Genomic DNA, 23,203 nt, shown 5'->3' on the forward strand with positions numbered 1-23,203 from the left:
TTATAGCATGACTGACACACAGCTTTGAAGCTGCACAAATTGTGGTCTGTCAGTCAGGTAATCCATTATCCAGGATACAATGGAAGTGCCAGTCTGTATTGAACAGAGCTTTTCCCCCAGCACTGAGGGGTGTATGGTAGTGGAGGCACTAGAATATAAAAAAACACATGACCCTCAGTGTTGTCCTGCTTATCCAAACGGGAGGAGGCTCTCTTCAGCAGCTAGATGACAGCAATGTTGCCTCCAATGTGCTCCTGGTAGGCAAACTGCAGCTGATCGAGGGGGCGGAGGTGAGCCAGAACCAATCTCTTTAGGGTCTTCATGATGTGTGAGGTCAGGACCAATGGATGGAGGTCATTAAAGACTTTTGGTTGGCCCTTCTTGAGCACTGGGATCACACATGATGTTTTCCACACAGTCAGGACACTTTCCAGGCTGAGACTCAGATTGAAAATGCGCTGGAGAACTCCACACAGCTGCTCAACAAACTCCTTCAGGACCTGGGGGTTCACACCTTCCAGTCCCAATGCTTTGCCGTGTCTGAGTTTCCCCAGAGCCCTTCTCACCCGCTCAGTAGTGAAGGTGAACCCATGATGACTGGGTTGGTGGAAGGTGGGAGCTGGGGGAGGTGAAGATTGGGACAATAGCAGTTGGATTGTGCAGGTGTGGATGGTAGGTGGAGGGCAAAGAAGGGATGTAGACAGTGTCAGCCTGTGTTGTTCATCCATGTATTGAACTGGAGGGGAGGTGTTGGTTCTGAGAGAGCATTGGATGCCTCAGCATCTGGACTGGAGTGCTAAGGGGTGTGTTAACAGGAGAGCAATTGTCAAGCCTATTGAACTCATTAGCTTATTCACAGCTGCATTCTGAGGTTCTACAGCTAGGCTGATTGAAGCCGGTGATGTTCTTCATGCCTCTCCATGCCTCCCAAGTGCTACTCTGCCCAAGCTTGATCTCCAGCTCTCTCCTGTATTCCTCTTTAGCCATCTTGATCTTCTCCTTTCACTCCCTCTGCACATGTTTCAATTCTTCCCTGTCTCCTGATCTAAAGGCTCTCTTTTTGTGGTCGTGAAGAGCCTTTAGAACACTGGTGACCCATGGTTTGTTGTTCGGGAAGCAGTGAACAGTCCTTGATGGTATTGCAATGTCCACACAGGAGTTAATGTAGCCAGTGATGGAATCAGTAAGTCCATTACTGTCCTCCCCATATGGTTTGCAAAATACATTCCAATCAGTAATCTCACAGCAGCCCTTCATGGCCTCGATGGCCTCTGGAGACCATTTCTTTACTGCCTTGGGGGTAACTAGCTGTTGCTGTACTTTGGGCTTATACAAGGGTATGAGGTAAACCAGGTTGTGATCTGATCTTCCATGTGGGGGTAGGGCTGTGGAGCTATGTGCATCTTTAATGCTTGCATGCAAGAGGTCCAGTGGTTTATTTCCTCTGGTATGACATTTGACAAACTGATGGAAGGTGGGTAGGGTTGTTGAGAGAGAAATATGGTTGAATGATATGCATCGGGATGCAGAGTCTGGAGGCTTGTGATGGTAGTGTGTATGATGTCACACACAGCGTCGGGAAGGTGGAATGTAGGCAACAAGCAAAATGATGTGGCTGAACTCACGTGGTAGATAATATGGATGCAAGCTCACAACAAACACTTTGATGTCTGGGCTGCAGATTTGTTTTTAATTACTGTAAATTACAAAATAAATAAGTGTAAATAAATTGGGTCTGCTGTGGACTTTTTACTGTGCTTGGCAAATTGCAGTGGGTCCAGGCCCTTGCTCTTGCTGGAGTTAATTCTAGCCATGACTAATCTTTTAAAACACAAAGCACTTCATCACAATAGGTGTGAGTGCCACTGGGCGATAGTCGTTTAGGTGGCTCGCCCAGCTTTTCTTGGGCACCGGTATGATCAATGCTCTTTTGAAGCAATTGAAAACATCGGAGCACAGCAGTGAGAGGTTGACTGTATCCTTGAATGCTGCAGCCAGCGGCTTGGCACAGATTTTCAGTACCCTACCAGGTAAATTTATCACAGACTGACACCTTGCGAGAGTTAACCCTCTTGAAGAATGTTCTGACAGAGATCACAGGGTCACTGTATGCTGTTATAATTTTCACAGGTGTAATGTCATTCTCCCTTTCAAAGTGTGCGTAAAAGGTGTTGAGCTCATTGTGGAGTGATGCATCACTGCCATCTATGCTGATAGGTTTTGCCTTGTTGGAAGCAGAATCAGGCTTATTATCACTGACATATGTCATGAAATTTGTTATGTGGCAGCAGTACAGAGCAAGGTATTTAAAAATGTACTACTAGTCCCAAAAATAAATAAATAAAGATAGATAGATAGATAGATAGATTAATTGCAAAAGATGAATAATGAGTAAATGTTCATGGACCTTTCAGACATCTGATGGCAGAGGGGAAAGAAGCCTTTCCTAAAATGTTGAGTGTAGGTCTTCAGGCTGCCTGATAAGACCATAACATTATGAGATATAGGAGCAGAATTAGGCCATTTAGCCCATTGAGACTGGTCCGCCATTTCATCACAGCTGACCCATTATTCCTCTCAGCCCCAATCTCCTGCCTTTTCCCCATATCCCTTCATGCCCTGACTAATCAAGAATCAATCAACCTCTGCCTTAAATATTCGTAAATACTTTGCTTCCACAGCTGCCTGTGGCAACTAATCACAGATTCGCTACTCTCTGACTAAGGAAATTCCTCCTCATCTCCATTCTAAAAAGATGTCCCTCCTATTCTGAGGCTGTGTCCTTTGGTCTTAGACTCTGCCACCATAGGAAACAAGCTCTTCATATCCACTGTAACAAGATCTTTCACCATTCAGTTTCAATTAGATCATCGCTCATTCTTCTAAATTCTAATGAATACAAGCCCAGAACCATCATATGCTGTTCATACGACAAGCCTTTCAATCCTGGAATCATTTTCATGAACCTCCTTTGAACCCTCTCCATTGGTAGCACATCCTTTCGAAGTTAAGGGGCCCAAAACTGCTCACCATACTCCATGTGAGGCCTCACCAGAACTCACCATTGCATCTTTGCGTTTATATTCTAGTCCTCTTGAAATGAATGCTAACATCTCATTTGCCTTCCTCACCACAGACTCAACCTGCAAATGAACTTTTAGGGAATCCTGCACAAAGGTTCCCAAGTCCCTTTGCACCTCAGTTTTTTTGTATTTTTCCATTTAACCCTTTTATTTCTTCTACCAAAGTGCATAACCATGTACTTCCCAACACTGTATTCCATCTGCCACTTCTTTGCCCATTCTCCTAACGTAAGTGCTTCTGTAGCCTCTCTACTCATCAAAGCTGCCTGCCTATCTTCTTATCATCTGCAAACTTTGCAACAAAGCCATCAATTCCATCATCCAAGTTATTGACATATAATGTAAAAAGGAGTGGTCCTAACACAGACCCCTGTGGAACACTGCTAGTCACCGGCAGCCAACCAAAAAAGGCTCCCTTCATTCTTGTACTTTGCCACCTGCCAATCAGCCACTGCTTTATCCATTCTAGTATCTTTCCAGTAATACCATAGACTCTTAGCTTGTTAAGCAGCCTCATGTGTGACTCCTTGTCAAAGGCCTTTTGAAAATCCAAGTACACATCAATCAATTCTCCTTTGTCTATCCTGCTTATTACTTCTTCAAACAATTCCAACAGAATAGTCAGGCAAGATTTTCCCTTGAAGAAACCGTGCTGACTACAGCATATTTTATCATGTGCCTCCAAGTACCCTGACACCACATTGTAAACTCCAACATATTCCCAACCACTGAGGTCAGACTAACTGGCCTATAATTTCCTTTCTTCTGCCTCCCTTCCTTCTTGAAGAGTGGAGTGACTTCTGCAATTTTTGAGTCTTCGGAACCATTCCAGAATCTAGCGACTTTTGAAAGATCATTACTAATGCCTCCACAATCTCTTTGGCCATCTCTTTCAGAACCCTGGGTGTACACCATCTGTTCCTGATGATTTATCTACCCTCAGACCTTGCAGTTTCCCAAGAATTTGCTCCCTATTAATGGTACTCCATGCACTTCATGAACCCTGACACTCTGGAGCTTCCACCATACTGCAAGTGGCTTCCACAGTGAACATTGATGCAAAATACTTAGCTTGTCTGCCATTTCTTTGTCCCCCATTACTACCTTTACAGTATTGTTTTCTAGCCGTCTAATATACACTTTGATGTATCTGAAGAAACTGTTGGTATCCTCTAATATTATAGGCTAGATTACTTTCATATTCCATATTTTCCTTCTTAATGACTTTTTCATTGCCTTCTTTTGGATTTTAAAACCTTCCCAATCCTCTAACTTCCCACTAATTTTTGCTCTATTATACGCCTCTTGGGCTTTTGCGTTGGCTTTGACTTCTCTTGTTAGTCATGATTATGTCATCTTGACTCTAGAATATTTCTTCCTTTTTGGGATGTATGATTCCTGTGCCTTCTAAATTGCTTCCAGAAATATCAGCCATTGCTGCTCTGCCATCATCCCTGTCAGTGTTCTTTTCCAAACAATTTTGGCCTATTCCTCTCTCATGCCTCCATAATTTCCTTTAATCCACTGTAATACTGATACATTTGACTTTAGCTTCTCTTTCTCAAATTTCAGCATGAATTCAATCATATTATGATCATTTTCCCCTAAGGGTTCTTTGACCTTAAGCTCTCTAATCTTTTCCAGTTCATTGCACAACATTCATTCCAGAATAGTTAGTCCCCTATCTTGCTCAACAATGATCTACTCCAAAAAGTCATGTCATCGGCATTTTAGAAATTCCCCTTCTTGGGATCCAGTACTAACCTGATTTTCCCAACCTACCTGCATATTGAAATCCCCCAAGACGATTGTAATATTGTAATATTCTATCTCTTGTTGTAATTTTAGTCCACATTCTTGCTTCTCTTTGGGGGTTTGTAAATAACTCCCATCAGGAGACCTGGGTTGCAAGTGCAGATCCCCCTCAAGAAAACAGAAGTGAGGATGGTGCGCTGGTCTACAGGTGCAATTGAAATGCAGAGGCCTTAGACTTCCACTCATGACTGTTCTGCTGGCAAATGTACAGTCTCTGGAAAATAAAACTGAAGATCTCAGAGCAAGATTGCTGTACTAGAGGTACATCAGGGACTGTTGTGTACTCTGCTTTAAGGAAACATGGCTCACACCGGCAATTTTGGATACAGTAGATAGATAGATAGATAGATAGATAGATAGATAGATAGATAGATAGATACTTTATTCATCCCCATGGGGAAATTCAACTTTTTTTTCCAATGTCCCATACACTTGTTGTAGCAAAACTAATTACATACAATACTTAACTCAGTAAAAAATATGATATGCATCTAAATCACTATCTCAAAAAGCATTAATAGCTTTTAAAAAGTTCTTAAGTCCTGGCAGTAGAATTGTAAAGCCTAATGGCATTGGGGAGTATTGACCTCTTCATCCTGTCTGAGGAGCATTGCATCGATAGTAACCTGTCGCTGAAACTGCTTCTCTGTCTCTGGATGGTGCTATGTAGAGGATGTTCAGAGTTATCCATAATTGACCGTAGCCTACTCAGCGCCCTTCGCTCAGCTACCGATGTTAAACTCTCGAGTACTTTGCCCACGACAGAGCCCGCCTTCCTTACCAGCTTATTAAGACGTGAGGCGTCCCTCTTCTTAATGCTTCCTCCCCAACATGCCACCACAAAGAAGAGGTCGCTCTCCACAACTGACCTATAGAACATCTTCAGCATCTCACTACAGACATTGAATGACGCCAACCTTCTTAGGAAGTACAGTCGACTCTGTGCCTTCCTGCACAAGGCATCTGTGTTGGCAGTCCAGTCTAGCTTCTCGTCTAACTGTACTCCCAGATACTTGTAGGTCTTAACCTGCTCCACACATTCTCCATTAGTGATCACTGGCTCCATATGAGGCCTAGATCTCCTAAAGTCCACCACCATCTCCTTGGTCTTGGTGATATTGAGACGCAGGTAGTTTGAGTTGCACCATATCACAAAGTCCTGTATCAGTTTCCTATACTCCTCCTCCTGTCCATTCCTGACACACCCCACTATGGCCGTGTCATCAGCGAACTTCTGCACATGGCAGGACTCTGAGTTATATTGGAAGTCTGATGTGTACAGGGTGAACAGGACCGGAGAGAGTACGGTTCCCTGCGGCGCCCCTGTGCTGCTGACCACCGTGTCAGACCTACAGTCTCCCAACCGCACATACTGAGGTCTATCTGTCAAGTAGTCCACTATCCAATCCACCATGTGAGAGTCTACTCCCATCTCCGTTAGTTTGTGCCTTAAGATCTTGGGCTGGATGGTGTTAAAGGCACTAGAGAAGTCAAGGAATGTAATCCTCACAGCACAACTGACCCCCTCTAGGTGAGAGAGTGATTTGTGCAGCAAATACGTGATAGCATCCTCCACTCCCACCTTCTCCTTATATGCAAACTCCAGTCTGATGGTTTTACCGTTGTCAGCAAAAACAAGACAGCTCAGTCTTTTAAAGGCAGTGTAGGTGGAGTTTGCTCATTCTGGTGCACAAATGTGGTGGATCTGTCTCAGTCCTGCTCACCCAACCTAGAATATCTAGCAGTCAAATTTTATCTATTTTATCTGCCAAGTGAGTTTACCACCATCATCTCGGTAACAGTGTACATTCCACCTCAGACAGGGTCTGGAACAGCTGAGCAATATAATCAGCAGGCATGAAACTGCACACCCTAATGCCTTCCGTATCATTGAGGGAGATTTCAACCAGGCTGGCTTAAAGAGGTCTCTGAACAACTACCACCAACATATCACCTGTGGAACCAGAAGAGCCAACACATTTAACCACTGTTATGCCACCATTAAGAATGCATACTATGCCATCCCATGCCTGCACTTCGGAAAGTCCAAACACCTGGCTGTACTTCTGCTCCCAGCGTTATAGACAGAGACTAAAGACCGCAGCACCAGTGGTGAGGACCAGGAAGGGGGGTGGAGGAGCTCCTATAGGGCTGCTTTGAGTTGGTGGTCAGACAATATTCAGGCAATATATCCTGCTAAAGGCTTATGACCTGTTTTTAAATGCCACTAATAATAAAAGATATTTAAAAATCATTCTGATAGATATAAGTAATTATTTTTTAAAAAGTAAAACACCATTAAATACCAGAAATTAAATAAAATATTGTTACTTTTAACATTGAGCCACAATAGTGCTGCTGTTAGAGCTGCTACCATTGACCCAGGAGCACCTCTAACTTTGGGTGCTGCTTGTGATCACGTGGATTTCCCCTGGGTACTCCGCATTCCTCCAATTGTCCAAAGGTGTGAAGTTTGGTATGTTAATTGACCATTGTAACATGCCCATTATGTGAAAGGCTTTCTGGCTCCTCTGTGATTCTTAGTTTAAATGCATAGGCATGGAAGTAGGATATACCAGACAGCCAGTGGTTTCTGGTGAACTGCTGCATGAAGGTAACAATACACCCATTACGGCAACTCAGTACTTTCCTAGATGTTGAAAGCAGAGGGCAGACATCCAATCTGCAGTACCTTTTTACTATCTGCTAGTCATCAGTGATTTGTGGGCTAATAATGTCAGGCTTGTAGATCTGCAGAGATTATGGTCTGCTTTCCACCACTTTACTATTTCCATGGTAACCTATATTTACTGTGCACCAATTTCTCTGCATTACAACAACAGCATTCTCAACACCATTCCAAAGGATTTCCACGTCTTTGGTTGTACCTAGATTTCCTTCATTTTCCCCTTCACTGCGGAATGGGGCTGCCTGAAAAGAGCTTGTGCAATTCAGGTACATCCTTTGCCTTGCTGGTTTTAGACTGAACAGTGAAGGGAAGTGACAAATGAATATTGATTGAGGCTTATCATTTGTTCAGCAGTGATGAAGTGAAGCTTGAAAACTTTTGACTCCGGTTTAGAGAACTACCCGCTGAGACAAACTGATAAAAAATTATTTTCTTCTATCTTAAAATTCTTCATTATTGTTTTCAAATCTCTCTATGGCTTCCCTCTATTAACTCCCACAATTCCCAGCAGTAGTTTGCAGTCTATTTTGTTTTGTTGAACCTCACCAAACTTCAGCCTTATATTCCTTACATCCTAAAATCACTCTATAAACCTCTCTATCTTGCTAACAGTAGTACTGTGGAACGGCAGGTTAAATTAGCCTGGGTGTTTTGTTCAAGAGCCTGCTATTGTAAAGCCTTAAGATACTCAAGCCCAAGGCATCTTGGGCTACAGAATAGGAGTTGCATACTTAGTTCGCTAAAAGCTATTCCTTTGTGAATTCTCCCAACATTGATTGTGCAGCCGAAATCAGCTAAGCCGATTGTCTGTGGCATGATAAAAGAGAGGAGTGAGCGCAGGGGAGAGAGGCAAAGTGAAATGGGAGCAAGATCAGATTATTTGAGAGTGGGTGGGTGTTATAAATGTCTACTAAATCTCAATAAGGTTCTGGTTTGTAAATGGGAGTTGTCTAAATTGGTAATTGTGAGAGGAGGGTGAGGATTGAGGTAGAGATTGCAGTGAGGGGAGCTAAGAGTTTGGGTGGAAATTGGTCAGGGCAGAAGGGGAGTGGTCAAGGGTTAGGCTAGCTTGGGGTAAGGTAAAGGTTGGGATAAAAGATTGGTGATTAGAGGCGAAGATGGCATTGGGGTCCTTGTAAGTATAGGGCTAGAAACTGGGAGATGTGTAACTTTTTCTTCAGGAAGACATACTTGAAGTAGACCCAACAGCTTGGAACCTACTCAGCCAGGACCCCTTTAAATAACACTGGAGTATGTCTTACAAGCAAGTAGCATAATAGTCCACTGCAAGCCATGTCAGACACATAAGGTGGACCCTGAAAGAATATGGTGAACTGTTTGAAACTCTTACTAGGTTCCCAATTTTCCTTTTATTATTTAATAGAACCTGAATCTAAATCAGCTTTGCACAAAGAACTCCTAGACCTCTTCCTCTTCCCCTCACTTTCTCATACCTGATATCCAGTGAAGATTTTGCAATAGTTGGCTTAATTAAATGTGAATTGAGTGTATAAATTGTTGCAAATCCCAGATTAGCAAGGGAAAACCATCTACACCTGGTTTTTATCCCGTAAAATATGTGAACATCTGGAAGACTGGTAACAACACAGTTTGGTTCAACCTCTCACACTCAAGATTGAATAAGTTGCTCTCGTCCTTGCTTGAAGAGTGGTCATTGGGTTAAGTTATCACAAAATACTGATGCCTGAATTGGCACCTTGAGAACAGGGGGGTTCAGAATCAGCATCAGGTTTATTGTCGTGAAATTTCTTGTTTTGTAGCTGCCATACAGTGCAGAGCATAAGAATTACTAAAAGTTACCAAAAAAAAGTGTCAAAGAGGAGTGAAGAGGTGGTTCATTGAAACGTTGTGATAGAGGAGGTGAAGAAACTGTCCCTAAAATGTTGAGTGTGGATCTTCAGGCTGGTGATGATTGGCCTTAATGATGGATATTGCCTTCTTGAGGAACCACTTTTTGCAGACGTCCTGGATGAAGAGGAGGGTTGTTCCCATGATGGAGCTGGCTGAGCCTACCATACTCTGCACCCTCCTTCAATGCCATGCATTGGAGCTTTCATACCAGGCTGTGATGCAACCAGTCAGAATCCTGTCTATTATACGTATGTAGAGTTTTACACGAGTCTTTGGTGGCCTATCCAACCTCCTCAAACTCTTAATGAAGCAGAGCTCTGTGAGCAGTAATATAACACAAATTATAATCCAAGAATTTTGTTTGCCCTTGTACCTTTTATGCGATTTGCACATTTGGAGCTAATTTGCACATTTGGAATCATTTGGCTTCTAGATGATTTGCGATGCTTGTGTTTTGTAACCAGCAGAGGCAACTCCAATGCATGGGTGAACAAAAATTTCCTCTGGTGATAACCCTTGAATGCACTAATATTACTAGGGACCCTGTACAGATATTGACATCTTTTCAGTAGCATGCTTATACAGACATCGTTCCAGTGAACCACCACCCTGGCAAATATTGGCACCTTCAGGGATGATGGAAATTATTAATTATTAAAAATCCCAAGCCGCATCTGTGGATGGAGAAGCATCTAATGAGAAGTGAAGCCTTCTAGTTATTTGGCTTGAAATTCTAGCAGCTGTTGAAGGCGATATGTGACCCTATGTCATTCAATAATACTCAAAATGAGGTTCGAGGGGGAAATTATATTTAATCTATATCTATATCCAATGAATTGGGATAGGTATACTGCTTGCCTAGTCTCATCCCCACCCAGGGATTACATGCAGATGAGCTCTGCCCAATGTCCCAGCCAGCTCATTTTAGGAAGTTCACCACTGAGATTAATTGGCATTAGTTGCCCAACAATATTATGGAAATAACTTTCTGAATATGATTTGAAATGGTCCTATAGCGTGAATCCTAGGCACACCCTCTACATCACTTTGGGATCAGGCACAAAACCAATTTCTTGCCCTCTCTGCTCTCTGTGTAGTGCTTTCCAGGCAGAATAATGTTTCTGGCAGTGCTTTGCAGTTAATACAATTACAAAAGAGTCATTCTTTACAAGTTAACATTGGGATCCTCTCAGACAGTGAAAGATCAAATCGTTCTGTTATTCTGTTGCAAGCTCATGAGCCATCATTAGTACATTTTAAAAGTCCTACTTGATTTGCTGTCCAATCTCCATAAGAGAGTCAAACATTTTGGCCCAGATATGGCTTTCATTAGCATAGAGGATGTCCCCAAGTGCTGTAATATCTTAATTGTAATGAAGATTGCATACTTCCTTACATTGCTTGTTATGTTCCAGTTTCTTAATTGTTAAGAAGCTAATTGAAATTTGAAAAGCATGTAGAGCTAATTGAAATTTGAAAGGCATGTTGAGGCTACTACTATTACATTAGAAATATGCCAGTGTCATATTCTGTCATCAGTAATCATAGGATGATGGTCAGAGAAAACTACTGCAGGCATGATTCAGTAGAGAGGCTTCTTCACAACTTCATAAATACTTCAATGGAACAACATGAGCTGTGCTGGATCTTTTTGGGTTTTTTTTTTGTTGATAGCCATCTATCCCAAATGTAAATAATTGATGATTAATTTTAAATCCTAATTTGCAGAATAAGTGCATATGACTATTAAAGTTGACCGGAACTTTTGCTTCTAGAGCAAATTCACATTGCGGGGATTAGTAAGGTGATTTGCATTCATTAGTATTTTAGCTTAGTAAGTTCGTGCATAGAATATAGTGGTGGTGGGATGTAATTGAGAAACTGAATGCGGTGGCTGCCAGCAAATCGTTTAAGAACTTTTATCAGTTCCGTAAGGTTGTTAATGTGCGGACGTTTTTTATTGTCCTCTGGGTTCCACAAGACATTTTCTTGGCACAAAAGATGTCTGGCATATTTCTTGATTCTCCACACTAATTAATTGACTGTTGTTTCTTAGGCAAATAGAAATAGCTATTAAAGTACTGAAATGCATACACATCAAGTAAAAAATTATTAATTACTCCTACATAAGTATAATTGATTTTTATATGAATACTTGCATTTCTTTCAACATGGGAATGTTTTCAAAGGCTTTCTATTCAGACCCTTTGCTGGCTTTGTATTGATAGTGTTTCAACACTCCCAGTAAATTGTGTCCATTGCACCCTGGGATTTTCTTTGAATCCCGGGTTTCCCTTAGCAAGGCCTTGCTTGGTAATTTATTGTTTGAAAATTTTGTTTGGCATTTTGCCAGCTACCATAGCAATGTATCCTCATCGAAGTTCAGACATGACCTTGGTAGCCATGGTAGTGTGTGATTGCCTTCCAGATATTTCCACGTGATTTTGGCGTCTTAGTATCACAGGGTATCTAATGCCATACTGATTCAAATATCCGTGGAGTAAAGAATGAGGATAAAACAAATCAGTACTAAAGTGCTAATTGTCTCTTCTGGGCAAATTGTATAATCATAAATGAACCATTATATGGCTTCTTCAAAGGGGCATCTTTCAGAGCTCTTGCAATGTGGCTCTGCTGTTGCTAAACCTACACAATAAATGTTGGTCTCAACAAAACATCTAATTTTACTAAGGAAATAGAACTGTGTATCTGGCACCTAAAAACATCTGATTTTCCAAGACACTAAAAACAGTTGAAAATATACACATCACGCCTTGCAGAAATAAATTTTATGCAAAGCAAGGTAAGATATTTCACCAGCTTTGTGTAATATTTATATGCAGGGAGAATGTTATTTGTGAGTGGTTGCAGTATATCTGAAAAGTTTATTTTTGACAGATCAGAAATTAAGAGGCAAAGATTGGCATGTAAAAGTCTTCACTGGATTTGTTTGGTGTCGACTTATTGGAATTGGATTTTGAGAAATTATAATAATCTGTTTATGCCTTAATTTGATTTCTGAAGATGAAAAATCAAATAGTCATTTAAATAAATTTTGTTTCCATGGCTTCCTCATAAGATCAATTTTGCATATTATCACATGATTATCTGATTTTAGCTGCATTGTAGTTGATGCATCATGAAATCTGACCACATTAGCATATCCCTAACCTTTCTCCTCCATTTTAATCTACTGTCAGATTGCTCCAGAATAATAACAATAATAACAAAAAGTAAAATACTTGGCAAGACTAGATCAAACATCTTGAAGCCGTTTTGCAACAGTTGCTTAGCTTTATGAAGGGCATTTAGCTTTGAACGAATAGCAGTGGCTCAGTTGATGCCATCCACGATGCTAAGGAATTATTTTATCCCCTTGCTGTCACCACGGGAGAAAGCATGGTGATTTGAAACCCAAGTCAATACTTATTAATCAAGCTCAAGTAACTTCTTGGAAATGTCTTTAAAGATGTACCTGATGAAGTGGAATGACCTTGGTCCTCTTTTCTGCTCGTTAGGTACTGAACCTTTTTCTGGACTTAGAGGTATTTCAAAGATTCAAAGTACATTTATTATCGAAGTATGTAGGCAGTGTACAACCCCGAGATTCGTCTTCACCACAGATGGCCACGAGACAAAGAGAATCATGGAACCCATTCAAAGCAAAACATCAAACCCCTGCCCCCCCCCCACACACGCACATACATGCAGAAAAATATCAAATTGCCCAAACCATTACAAAAAAGGAGTGAATAACATGGAATATAAAACATAAAATTGAAACATGGTCTTTGGCTAATTTTATTAACAAGGTTGCAGGGTTTAAAATAAACAAGGGCATTCAAAATGTGCTGCACTGCCATTTCACTAAGGTTAAAGCTGCAAGTTCAATGATGAACAAGGCAAGGGACACTGCAACACCTTGTGCAAAATTGGGTCCTATTCTCTTGAAAGCTTTAACCTGACCTCATGTACATATGCTTTAGAAGGAAAGGTCTGTTTTAACTCCTCCTTGAGAATTTCTTGCTGACCCACAGGTGCTTGAGACTTCCGAGATTGCCACAATTAGGCCTCATTAACACATTCCCATTTTATCTCCAGATCATAAATGAGTAAAGAAAGGAAGGTAGGGAAGAAAATATGTATTAGTTCCCACTGTAGTTGTTGAAAACGGTTGACTCTTGACTAAGGGTAGGGATAGGAGTTCAGGGAAAGGTGGATGGGGTGGGGAGGTTGTTGACACAGTGAAGGTAAAGTGTTCTATGTGGGATGGTTGGGGTGTTCAGAATCCTACCATTGTCTGCTATCATAATCTGCCTGATTTGGGTGTAGATTTACAATAATGTTCAATGGACTGAGCCCTGGAGATAGGTTGAACAGGTTGGAACGTTATTCATTAGAGTTCAGGAGAATGATCTTATAGACATGTATAAACTCATGAAGGCCATAGGTTGGGTGAATAAGCATGGTTTTTCCCAGGAATAGGGAAATCAAGAACTAGAGGGTTAGGTGGGAGGGAAGAAATTTAATAGGAGCCTGAGGGGCAATGTATTCACCCACAGGGTGGGCAGTGTATGGAATGAGCTGTCAGAGGAGGAAGGTGATGTAGATACATTAGCATCATTGAAAAGGCATTTGGCCAGGTGCTTGGATAGGAAAGGTTAAAAGGAATATCGGCCAAATATGGGCAAACAGGGCTGCTTAGAAGGAAATCTTCTTCAGAGTAGACCAGCTTGTATCTGTTCAATGACTCAAGGAGTCCATGACTATGAAATCTGAATGTGGGGAAGAAAGCAAAGGTTGCATTTCTGGTATATTAGCTTTATATTAGAGATTTTTAAATCCTATTCAGCATGTCTCATGTACTTTACAGCCAATAAAATATTGTAATCCTTCTTAATGAAATAAACACCATATCCAATATCAAGCTTCCACAAAGAACAACTTGACAGATGGTCAATTTTAAGAATGCTAATTGAGTGATAAATATTGGCCAAACGTTTACCCGGGAGAGCTCCCAGGCACTTCTTCAAAATGGTGTTATGGCATCTTACACATCCACCTTAGAGAACAAACAGGGTTTGGTTTAGTTTTGTATGATTTTTAAAATGTGGTACAGGTTTAATCTTTGTGGTCTGGCAACTCCCATAGTCTGCCATGTTTTGAATCTGTAGTATAGATCTGTTCTGATCAACTAATTCTAGTTAAGATCTAAGATCTGTAGCTAGTTAACCTACCAGTGCAACTTTTACAATTTCAGCTGGCAATGCTTCCAACCTACTGTAACTATGGGTTACAGACAGTTGTCAAAACCCTTAAATGACTTGGAAAGCATCTATACCCAGTATAGAACAGTTGTCCAGTTCAGAGGAAGACGTTCAGGCATCACTCCGTGGTATAGCACCAGTCAGGTGCTGAGGGTGCGGGACTAGAGAGTTTCAACCTATATTTACTACTCCTTGGTACTTCTACGTCACATAGGCCAAGTACACAAGAACAAGGACATTTTTAGGTTCGGCAAATGCATAATTGTAAAACCTAGGCCCAATTAACAAATAAATCATTTTCCTTTCTCTCTCTGACTTAATATAACTCAGTAATTTAACCAAGGGGTGACTCCAATCTATTGTTCAGTTCTATTTAATGCACATGGGTGAAGTTGTTAGTACTGTGTGATCTATAATGTACACCTTATATAACTGAATCATAATACAAAAGCAATTTATTATTACAGGATGTGATTTGTAATGAAACTGTTGGAGTAATAAATATTTGAAAGAGCTTCTTCATCATTGTTGACATTTTAGTTATTTGTGACTGCATCATTTCATTCAGATGTCATTCCTATTTTGTTTTTCATACTTGTAAACATATTTTGTTCTTTTTAGTTCCAATGTTTCACTGCCATGTTTTGTGTTACTCGTAGTTTCACAACACTCGTTCATCCTCCCCTACTGAATGTTGCCAAATGACCCCGTGGAGCAGAAAGGTACTGGACCACTTTGCATGTGTTGCTTTGCTCTTTGCTAGTCTTTATTATGTATCTTATGGTGCTATCGCTGATCTTAACACATTTCTTTTCCAGCATCCTCTGAGTTTTATTTTTAAGTAGATTCATGTCTGTTTTGGTATTGAAATCTATTAAACATTCAGTTACTGATATTAATAAGAAGTCGTGCCTACATTTCAAAATATTTTAGTTTTTCCAAAACTTATGTAAAGAGATTTTGTTCCTTGCCTAACAAAGTAATACATTCAGCCCATTGGATCTATGCCAGTTCCCTCTCCTTATTTCCCTTAGATTCCTTACAATTGATTCTCTTTCACATTCCCAACAACTTCCAATGCTAAGGGGCACAAGATGCTGTGGGAACTCAGCGGGTCAGTGGAGGGAAACCCTTCATCTGAATTGAACGTACCCAGTCAATCAACCTGCACATCTTTGGGACGTGGAAGGATGCCAGAGCTCCCAGCAGAAACACATATGGCCGTGCTGAGAACAAACAACTCCATTCAGGTAGCCCCTGAGGTCAGGTCAAACCCAAATCCCGAGAGGTGTGACAGAGAAACGGCCATTACATTACCGTGCTCATTCTTGTTGGGGTTGATTCAGAGTGCAGAACTTCTGGATATAAATAAAAACGGACACATTCATTTATATTAGCAGAATACTTGATTTATGTGAGATAAATTCTTCTCGGGCTTCCAGCCAGGTGCAACATTTTGATGACAATCTCTGTACCCAGAGATTTAAACTTAAGTTAAAATTGATTCCTGTACGCAGCTGGAAGCCCGAGAAGAGTTTATTCGTCATATACACGGGGAAGGCACTAGATCCTTTTTTACTTGATTTAAACTTCCTGCATCATGGAGTGTTCTTTGTAAGATGCAGTGTGTAAGCTGGTAAGGAAATCAGGTGGGTTTTATTGGCAAATCTTACATTGTATTAATTAAGCCTAAACATAAAACACAGTGAGATTAAATAACAAAAAAATCTAAGGATAAGAGATATGGTCAAGGACATGATGACTTATTATTAATGTGAGGAATATGTTTGTTGAAAAGCTTTTCTCATCATGGAAACGGGTTAACAAAGCAGGTGTTTCCATCTGCTTAAATCTAGTGGATACCACTGGAACTGAAAGTTTCAGAGGCTTAAATACAAGAGATTCTGCAGGTGCTGGAAATCTAGAGTAATACATACAGTGCTGAAGGAACTCAGCAAGTCAGGCAGCATCTATGGAGAGGAATAAACAGATGACTTTTGAAACTGAGGCCCCTCATCAGCACCTGAAGGGGGGCAAAGCCAGAAGAAGAAGGTGGGGGAAGTGAAGTACAGTCTGCCAGGTGTTAGGTGAGTCCAGGTGAAGGGGATAGGTGGGTGGGTGGGGGAGAGAGAATGAAGTAAGAAGTTGGGAGGGGATGGGCGAAGGAATAAAGAGTTGAAAAAGAAGGAATTTGATGGAGGATGGAGGACCATGGCAGAAACGGAAGGAAGAGAGGAACCAGAGGGAGGTTATGGGCATGTGAGGAGAAGAGAAGGGGTAAGAGGGTAACTAGAACGGGGATTGGAAGAGAGAAGGAAGTTAGAGAAATCGATGTTCATGTCATTACATTGGAGGCTACCCAGATGGAATATGAAGTGTTGCTCCTCTAACCTGAGTTTGGCCTCACTATGGGAGTAGAGGAGGCCATGGACAGACATGTCACAATGGGAATGGGAAGTTGAACTGGGAGATCCTGCCTTTTCCAGTGGACAGAGCAAAGATGCTCAACAAATCTGTCTCCCAATTAGTGCCGGGTCTCACTGATATTGAGAAGGCCGCACCAGGAGCACTGGATACAATAGCTGACCCTGACAGACTCACCTCATCTAGAAGGATTGCTTGGGGCCCTGAATGGTTGTGAGGGAGGAGTTGTAGGGGTAGGTGTAGGATTTGTCAAGCTTGCAGAGATGAGTGCCAGGATGGAGGGACAAGGGAGTCGCATAGAGTGCAATCCCTACGGAAAGTGGAGAGGGTTTCAGAGGTTTACTTCATTTTCATCACTGTCTTCTCATTCAGCTTTCCATTCTCCCTTGTGGCAGCAATAGAGGTTACAACTCCATAAATAAAAGTTTTATCAGATCCATGATGTCTAAGAATATTATACTTCTTACTGTACCAATACAGTGGATCTGCATTAACCTGCATCATATAACAATGCACTAACAGCTTAAACAATATCATTCCACATACTACAACAATGCAATTATAACTCAGACCGCATCATCCAACATACCACAAATATCCAGGTGAGGGTGATGCAAATATAGAGGGTTGCATCCTAAAAGACAGGCTAGATTGCAATTTTCTGTAAAGCAGAGATGCATCATCTGCATGCGGCAAGACAAAAATACATTTTGTGTAGATTTGTTTACTTTTTCACATTAACTGAATGAGTGCCATATCTTTTATTGTATATTGCAGATGCTTGGGTAGTAATTTTGAGTTCTGAAAAGGGAAAGATCTATAATGCAAACAGCTGTAATGAAACCAATTGGGATTTGTAGTTCTGGTTTCTCTCTGTTTATACTAAACCTGGCTGGCATTATCACATGCATCAAAATACTGCCCTCCTGATATTATCTGAACACCTCCATTTTATAGAAACATAGAAAACTTACAGCACAATACAGGCCCTTTGGCCCACAAAGTTATGCTGAACATGTCCCTACCTTAGAAATTACTAGGCTTACCTATAGCTCTCTATTTTTCTAAGCTCCATGTACCTATCCAAAAGTCTCTTAAAAGACCCTATCGTATCCGCCTCCACCACCATTGCCAGCAGCCCATTCCACGCACTCACCACGCTCTGCATAAAAAGACTTACCCCTGACATCTCCTCTGTACCTACTCCCCAACACCTTAAACCTGTGTCCTCTTGTGGCAACCATTTCAGCCCTGGGGAAAAAGCCTCTGACTATCCACAAGATCAATGCCTCTCGTCATCTTATACACCTCTAGCAGGTCACCTCTCATCCTCTGTCGCTCCAAGGAGAAAAGGTTGAGTTTACTCAACCTATTCTCATAAGTCATGCTCCCCAATCCAGGCAACATCTTTGTAAATCTCCTCTGCACCCTTTCTATGGCTTCCACATCCTTCCTGTAGTGAAACGACCAGAACTAAGCACAGTACTCCAAGTGGGGTCTGACCAGTCTCCTATATAGCTGCAACATTACCTCTTGGCTCCTAAATTCAATTCTATGATTGATGAAGGCCAATACACCGTACGCCTTCTTAGGCACAGAGTCAACCTGCGCAGCTGCTTTGAGTGTTCTATGGACTCGGATCCCAAGATCCCTCTGATCCTCCACACTGCCAAGAGTCTTACCATTAATTCTATAATCTGCCATCATATTTGACCTACTAAAATGAACCACTTCACACTTATCTGGGTTGAACTCCATCTACCACTTCTCAGCCCAGTTTTGCATCCTATCAATGTCCCGCTGTAACCTCTGACAGCCCTCCACGCTATCCACAACACCCCTAACCTTTGTGTCACCAGCAAACTTACTAACCCATCCTTCCACTTCCTCATCCAGGTCATTTATAAAAATCATGAAGAGAAGGGGTTGCAGAACAGATCCCTGAGGCACTCCACTGGTGACTGACCTCCATGCAGAATATGACCCATCTACAACCACTCTTTGCCAATTCTGGATCCACAAAGCAATGCCCCCTTGGATCCCATGACTTCTTACTTTCTCAATAAGCCTTGCATGGGGTACCTTATCAAATGCCTTGCTGAAATCCATATACACTACATCTACTGCTCTTCCTTCATCAATGTGTTTAGTCACATCCTCAAAATATTCAATCAGGCTCGTAAGGCACGATCTGCCCTTGACAAAGCCATGCTGACTATTCCTAATCATATTATACCTCTCCAAATGTTCATAAATCCTGCCTCTCAGGACCTTCTCCATCAGCTTACCAACCACTGAGGTAAGACTCACTGGTCTATAATTTCCTGGGCTATCTCTACTCCCTTTCTTGAATAAAGGAACAACATCTGCAACCCTCCTATCCTCCGGAACCTCTCCTGACCCCATTGATGATGCAAAGATCTTCACCAGAGGCTCAGCAATCTCCTTCCTCACCTCCCACAGTAGCCTGGGATACACCAAATCCGGTCCCAGCAACTTATCTAACTTGATGCTTTCCAAAAGCTCCAGCACATCCTCTTTCTTAATATCTATATGCTCAAGCTTTTCAGTCCACTGCAAGTCATCACTACAATCACCAAGATCCTTTTCCATAGTGAATACTGAAGTAAAGTATTCATTAAGTACCTCTGCTATTTCCTCCAGTTCCATACACACTTCCCCACTGTCACACTTGATAGGTCCTATTCTTTCACATCGTATCCTCTTGCTCTTCACATACTTGTAGAATGCCTCTCTAACATTGTTAGCACAGTCCCATTCTTGTCAGACTCGGCACATGTGGTCTAAGCAAAGTTTTGTTCAATATATTTCAAGAATCCAGTACCCTCTGTGGCTTAAGCACTCGATCAATCACACTTAGTAACAGGCTGGCTACAATTTGCTACTACATTGAGCCCTGAGATTGTATCTTTGTAGTCTTTCCATATATGGTCCAGGGGTTTGTAGAAGACTCAGCTATATCTGTCGCAGGGCAACCATACCTCCAACTTTCCAATAAGGCCAGGCCTGATCTGTTACTTCAACTCTCCTTTCCTGGGTGATCCCCAATAACCCTTCATTCCCCGTGCTTTCAAATAAACTGTTAACCTCAAGCCTGAATATATCTAATGAACAGGCATTCAAAGCTCACAACATATTCCATCGATTGAAAGCTTCCTTTTCTTTCTCTTAATCTTTATGCAGGAGGCTCCTAATGTTTTTATACCATTGAGAAATTTAATAAAACCTTTGAAAATCGCAGTCTATCGTATCTCAGTTTCCAGGTCTTGGTCCTGTCACTTTCAAAATGTGATGAGGATATCTGCCTCCGCTGTCCTTTCAGACGAGTTCCTTACCGTTATTATGCATGAAATATATTCTCAACTGTAATCCTTAAGTACTGTGATTTTGGCTTTAGTTATCTATTCAACTCATAAGATCCTTTTTGATGATGCACCCATTTCTGTAACACCTTCCATATCCCTATCTGTGCTCTCAGTTCTTCTGCCTCATTCACCAGATTCTATATATTCAAATATAAACCAATAAGTTAATAACATTTTCTACACACATGATCTTCCAGGACACAAAATTCTTCTTGAAGTTCTTCCTTGGCACAAGATGTATATTCAATAGGACTAAGGAGCCTTTATTTATTAGACATTCTAAGAATTGTGAGGCAGGCAATCAATAATCACATTTGCATTGTAGATAGGCAGATATTGATCTCAATCACCATGTTGTCAGTTGCCAGTTGCCTTTCCAGTATATAACTAGTATAGTTATTCTATACGAGTATAGAATAACTAGCATTCTGCTAGTTTATTCTCCTTGTCAGGGCCTCCTGCATAGAGATTAAGAGAAGTAAAAAAATTTCAGTTGTTGGAATATGTTGTGGGCTTTGAGTGCTCGTTCATTAGGTAAATACAGGTCCGAGGTTAATGGTTTATTTGAATGCATGGGGAATAAAGGGTTATTGGGGACCACGCAGGAAGGTATAGTTAAAGTAACAGATCAGGCCTGACGTTATTGGATGGTTGGAGGTATGGTTGGCCTGCGATAGATATAGCTAATTCTTCTACAAATCCCTGGACCATATATGGAAAGACTACAAAGATTCAATCTCAAGGCTCATTGTAGTAGACCAAAAGATAGTGAATGAGGCCATTCAGCCCATCAAGTCTGCTCCACCATTTGATGATGGCTGATCCATTTCCCTCTCAATCTCATTCTCTTATCAAAAATCTATCAACCTCTGCTTTAAGTACACTCAATGACCTGGCCTTCACATCTGCCTGTGGCAATGAATTCCACAGATTCACCACCCTCTGTCTAAAGAAATTCCTCCTCATCTCCGTTCTAAATGGATGTCCCTCTTATCTGAGGTTGTGCTGTTTGGTTCTAGATTCCCCCACCATAGGAAACATCCTCTCCATATCCACTCTATCTGGGCCTTTCAACATTTGATAGGTTTCAATGAGATTTCCTGTCTTTCTTTTAAATTCCAGCATGTACAGGCCCAGAGCCATCAAACACTCCTCATATGTTAAGAATTTCAATCCCAGAATCATTTTTGTGAACCTCCTTTGAACCCTCTCCAATGTTAGCACATCCTTTTTTTCGATAAGGGGCCCAAAACTGCTCACCATACCCCATGTGAGGTCTCACCAGTGCTTTATAAAGTCTCAAAATTACATCCTTGCTTTTATATTCTAGTCCTCTTGAAATTAATGCTAACATTACATTTGTCTTCCTCACCACAGACTCAACTTGCAAATAAGCCTTTAGAGAATCCTGTACAAGGACTCCCAACTCCCTTTGCACCTCAGATTTTTGAATTTTCTCCCCATTTAGAAAATAGTTTATGCTTTTATTTCTTCTACATTACCAAAATGCATTACCGTACACTTCCCGACACTGTATTCCATCTGCCACTCATTTGTCCATTCTCCTAATCTGTCTAAGTCCTTCTATAGCCTCTCTTCTTCATCAAAACTACCTGCCCCTCCACCTATCTTCTTATCATCTGCAAACTTTGCAACAAAGCCCAAGAATTCCATCATCCAAGTCACTGACTTATAACAGAAAAAGAAGGGTCCCAACAGGGACCCCTGTGGAACACCACAAGTCACCGGCAGCCAATCAGAAAAGATAACACAGACAAAATGCTGGTGGAATGCAGCAGGTCAGGCAGCATCTATAGGGAGAAGCGCTTTTGACGTTTCGGGCCGAGGCCCTTCGTCAGGACTAACTGAAAGGAAAGATAGTAAGAGATTTGAAAGTAGGAGGGGGAGGGGAAAATGCGAAATGATAGGAGAAGACCGGAGAGCGTGGGGTGAAGCTGAGAGCCGGAAAGGTGATTGGCAAAAGAGATACAGAGCTGGAGAAGGGAAAGGATCATAGGACGGGAGGCCTAGGGAGAAAGAAAGGGGGAGGGGAGCACCAGAGGGAGATGGAGAACAGGATCTGATGGGCAGAAAGAGAGAAAAAAACGGAAGGGGGAAAGAAGCTAAATATATCAGGGATGGGGTAAGAAGGGGAGGAGGGGCATTAATGGAAGTTAGAGAAATCAATGTTCATGTCACCAGGTTGGAGGCTACCCAGCCGGTATATAAGGTGTTGTTCCTCCAACCTGAGTGAGGCTTCATCTCGACAGTAGAGGAGGCCATGGATAGACATATCAGACTGGGAATGGGATGTGGAATTAAAATGTGTGGCCACTGGGAGATCCTGCTTTCTCTGGTGGATAGAGCGTAGGTGTTCAGCGAAATGGTCTCCCAGTCTGCGTGGGGTCTCACCGATATATAAAAGGCCGCACCGGGAGCACCGGACGCAGTATACCACACCAGCCGACTCACAAGTGAAGTGTCGCCTCACCTGGAAGGACTGTCTGGGGCCCTGAATGGTGGTGAGGGAGGAAGTGTAAGGGCAGGTGTAGCACTTGTTCTGCTCGCAAGGATAAGTGCCAGGAGGGAGATCGGTGGGAAGGGATGGGGGGGATGAATTGGCAAGGGAGTCGCGTAGGGAGCGATCCCTGCGGAAAGCGGGGGGGG

General features: G+C 41.8%; 1 protein-coding gene across 8 annotated transcripts in view; it reads left to right on the forward strand.

Annotated features, from left to right (window-relative positions):
* Positions 1-23,203, forward strand: part of nhsa (Nance-Horan syndrome a (congenital cataracts and dental anomalies)) — a 463,259-nt gene that overhangs the window by 391,113 nt on the left and 48,943 nt on the right. For 7 of the 8 annotated variants that reach the window (XM_073045846.1, XM_073045845.1, XM_073045847.1 and 4 more), the window contains one exon: positions 15,386-15,448. The exons of the other annotated variant lie outside the window; for it this stretch is intronic. In XM_073045846.1, the coding sequence (XP_072901947.1) occupies positions 15,386-15,448 (63 nt within the window). The remainder of the gene's footprint in view (positions 1-15,385; positions 15,449-23,203) is intronic. 8 annotated transcript variants of the gene reach the window in all.

Source organism: Hemitrygon akajei, chromosome 5, assembly GCF_048418815.1.
Source record: "Hemitrygon akajei chromosome 5, sHemAka1.3, whole genome shotgun sequence".
In the NCBI taxonomy this organism is placed as follows: Eukaryota; Metazoa; Chordata; class Chondrichthyes; order Myliobatiformes; family Dasyatidae; genus Hemitrygon; species Hemitrygon akajei.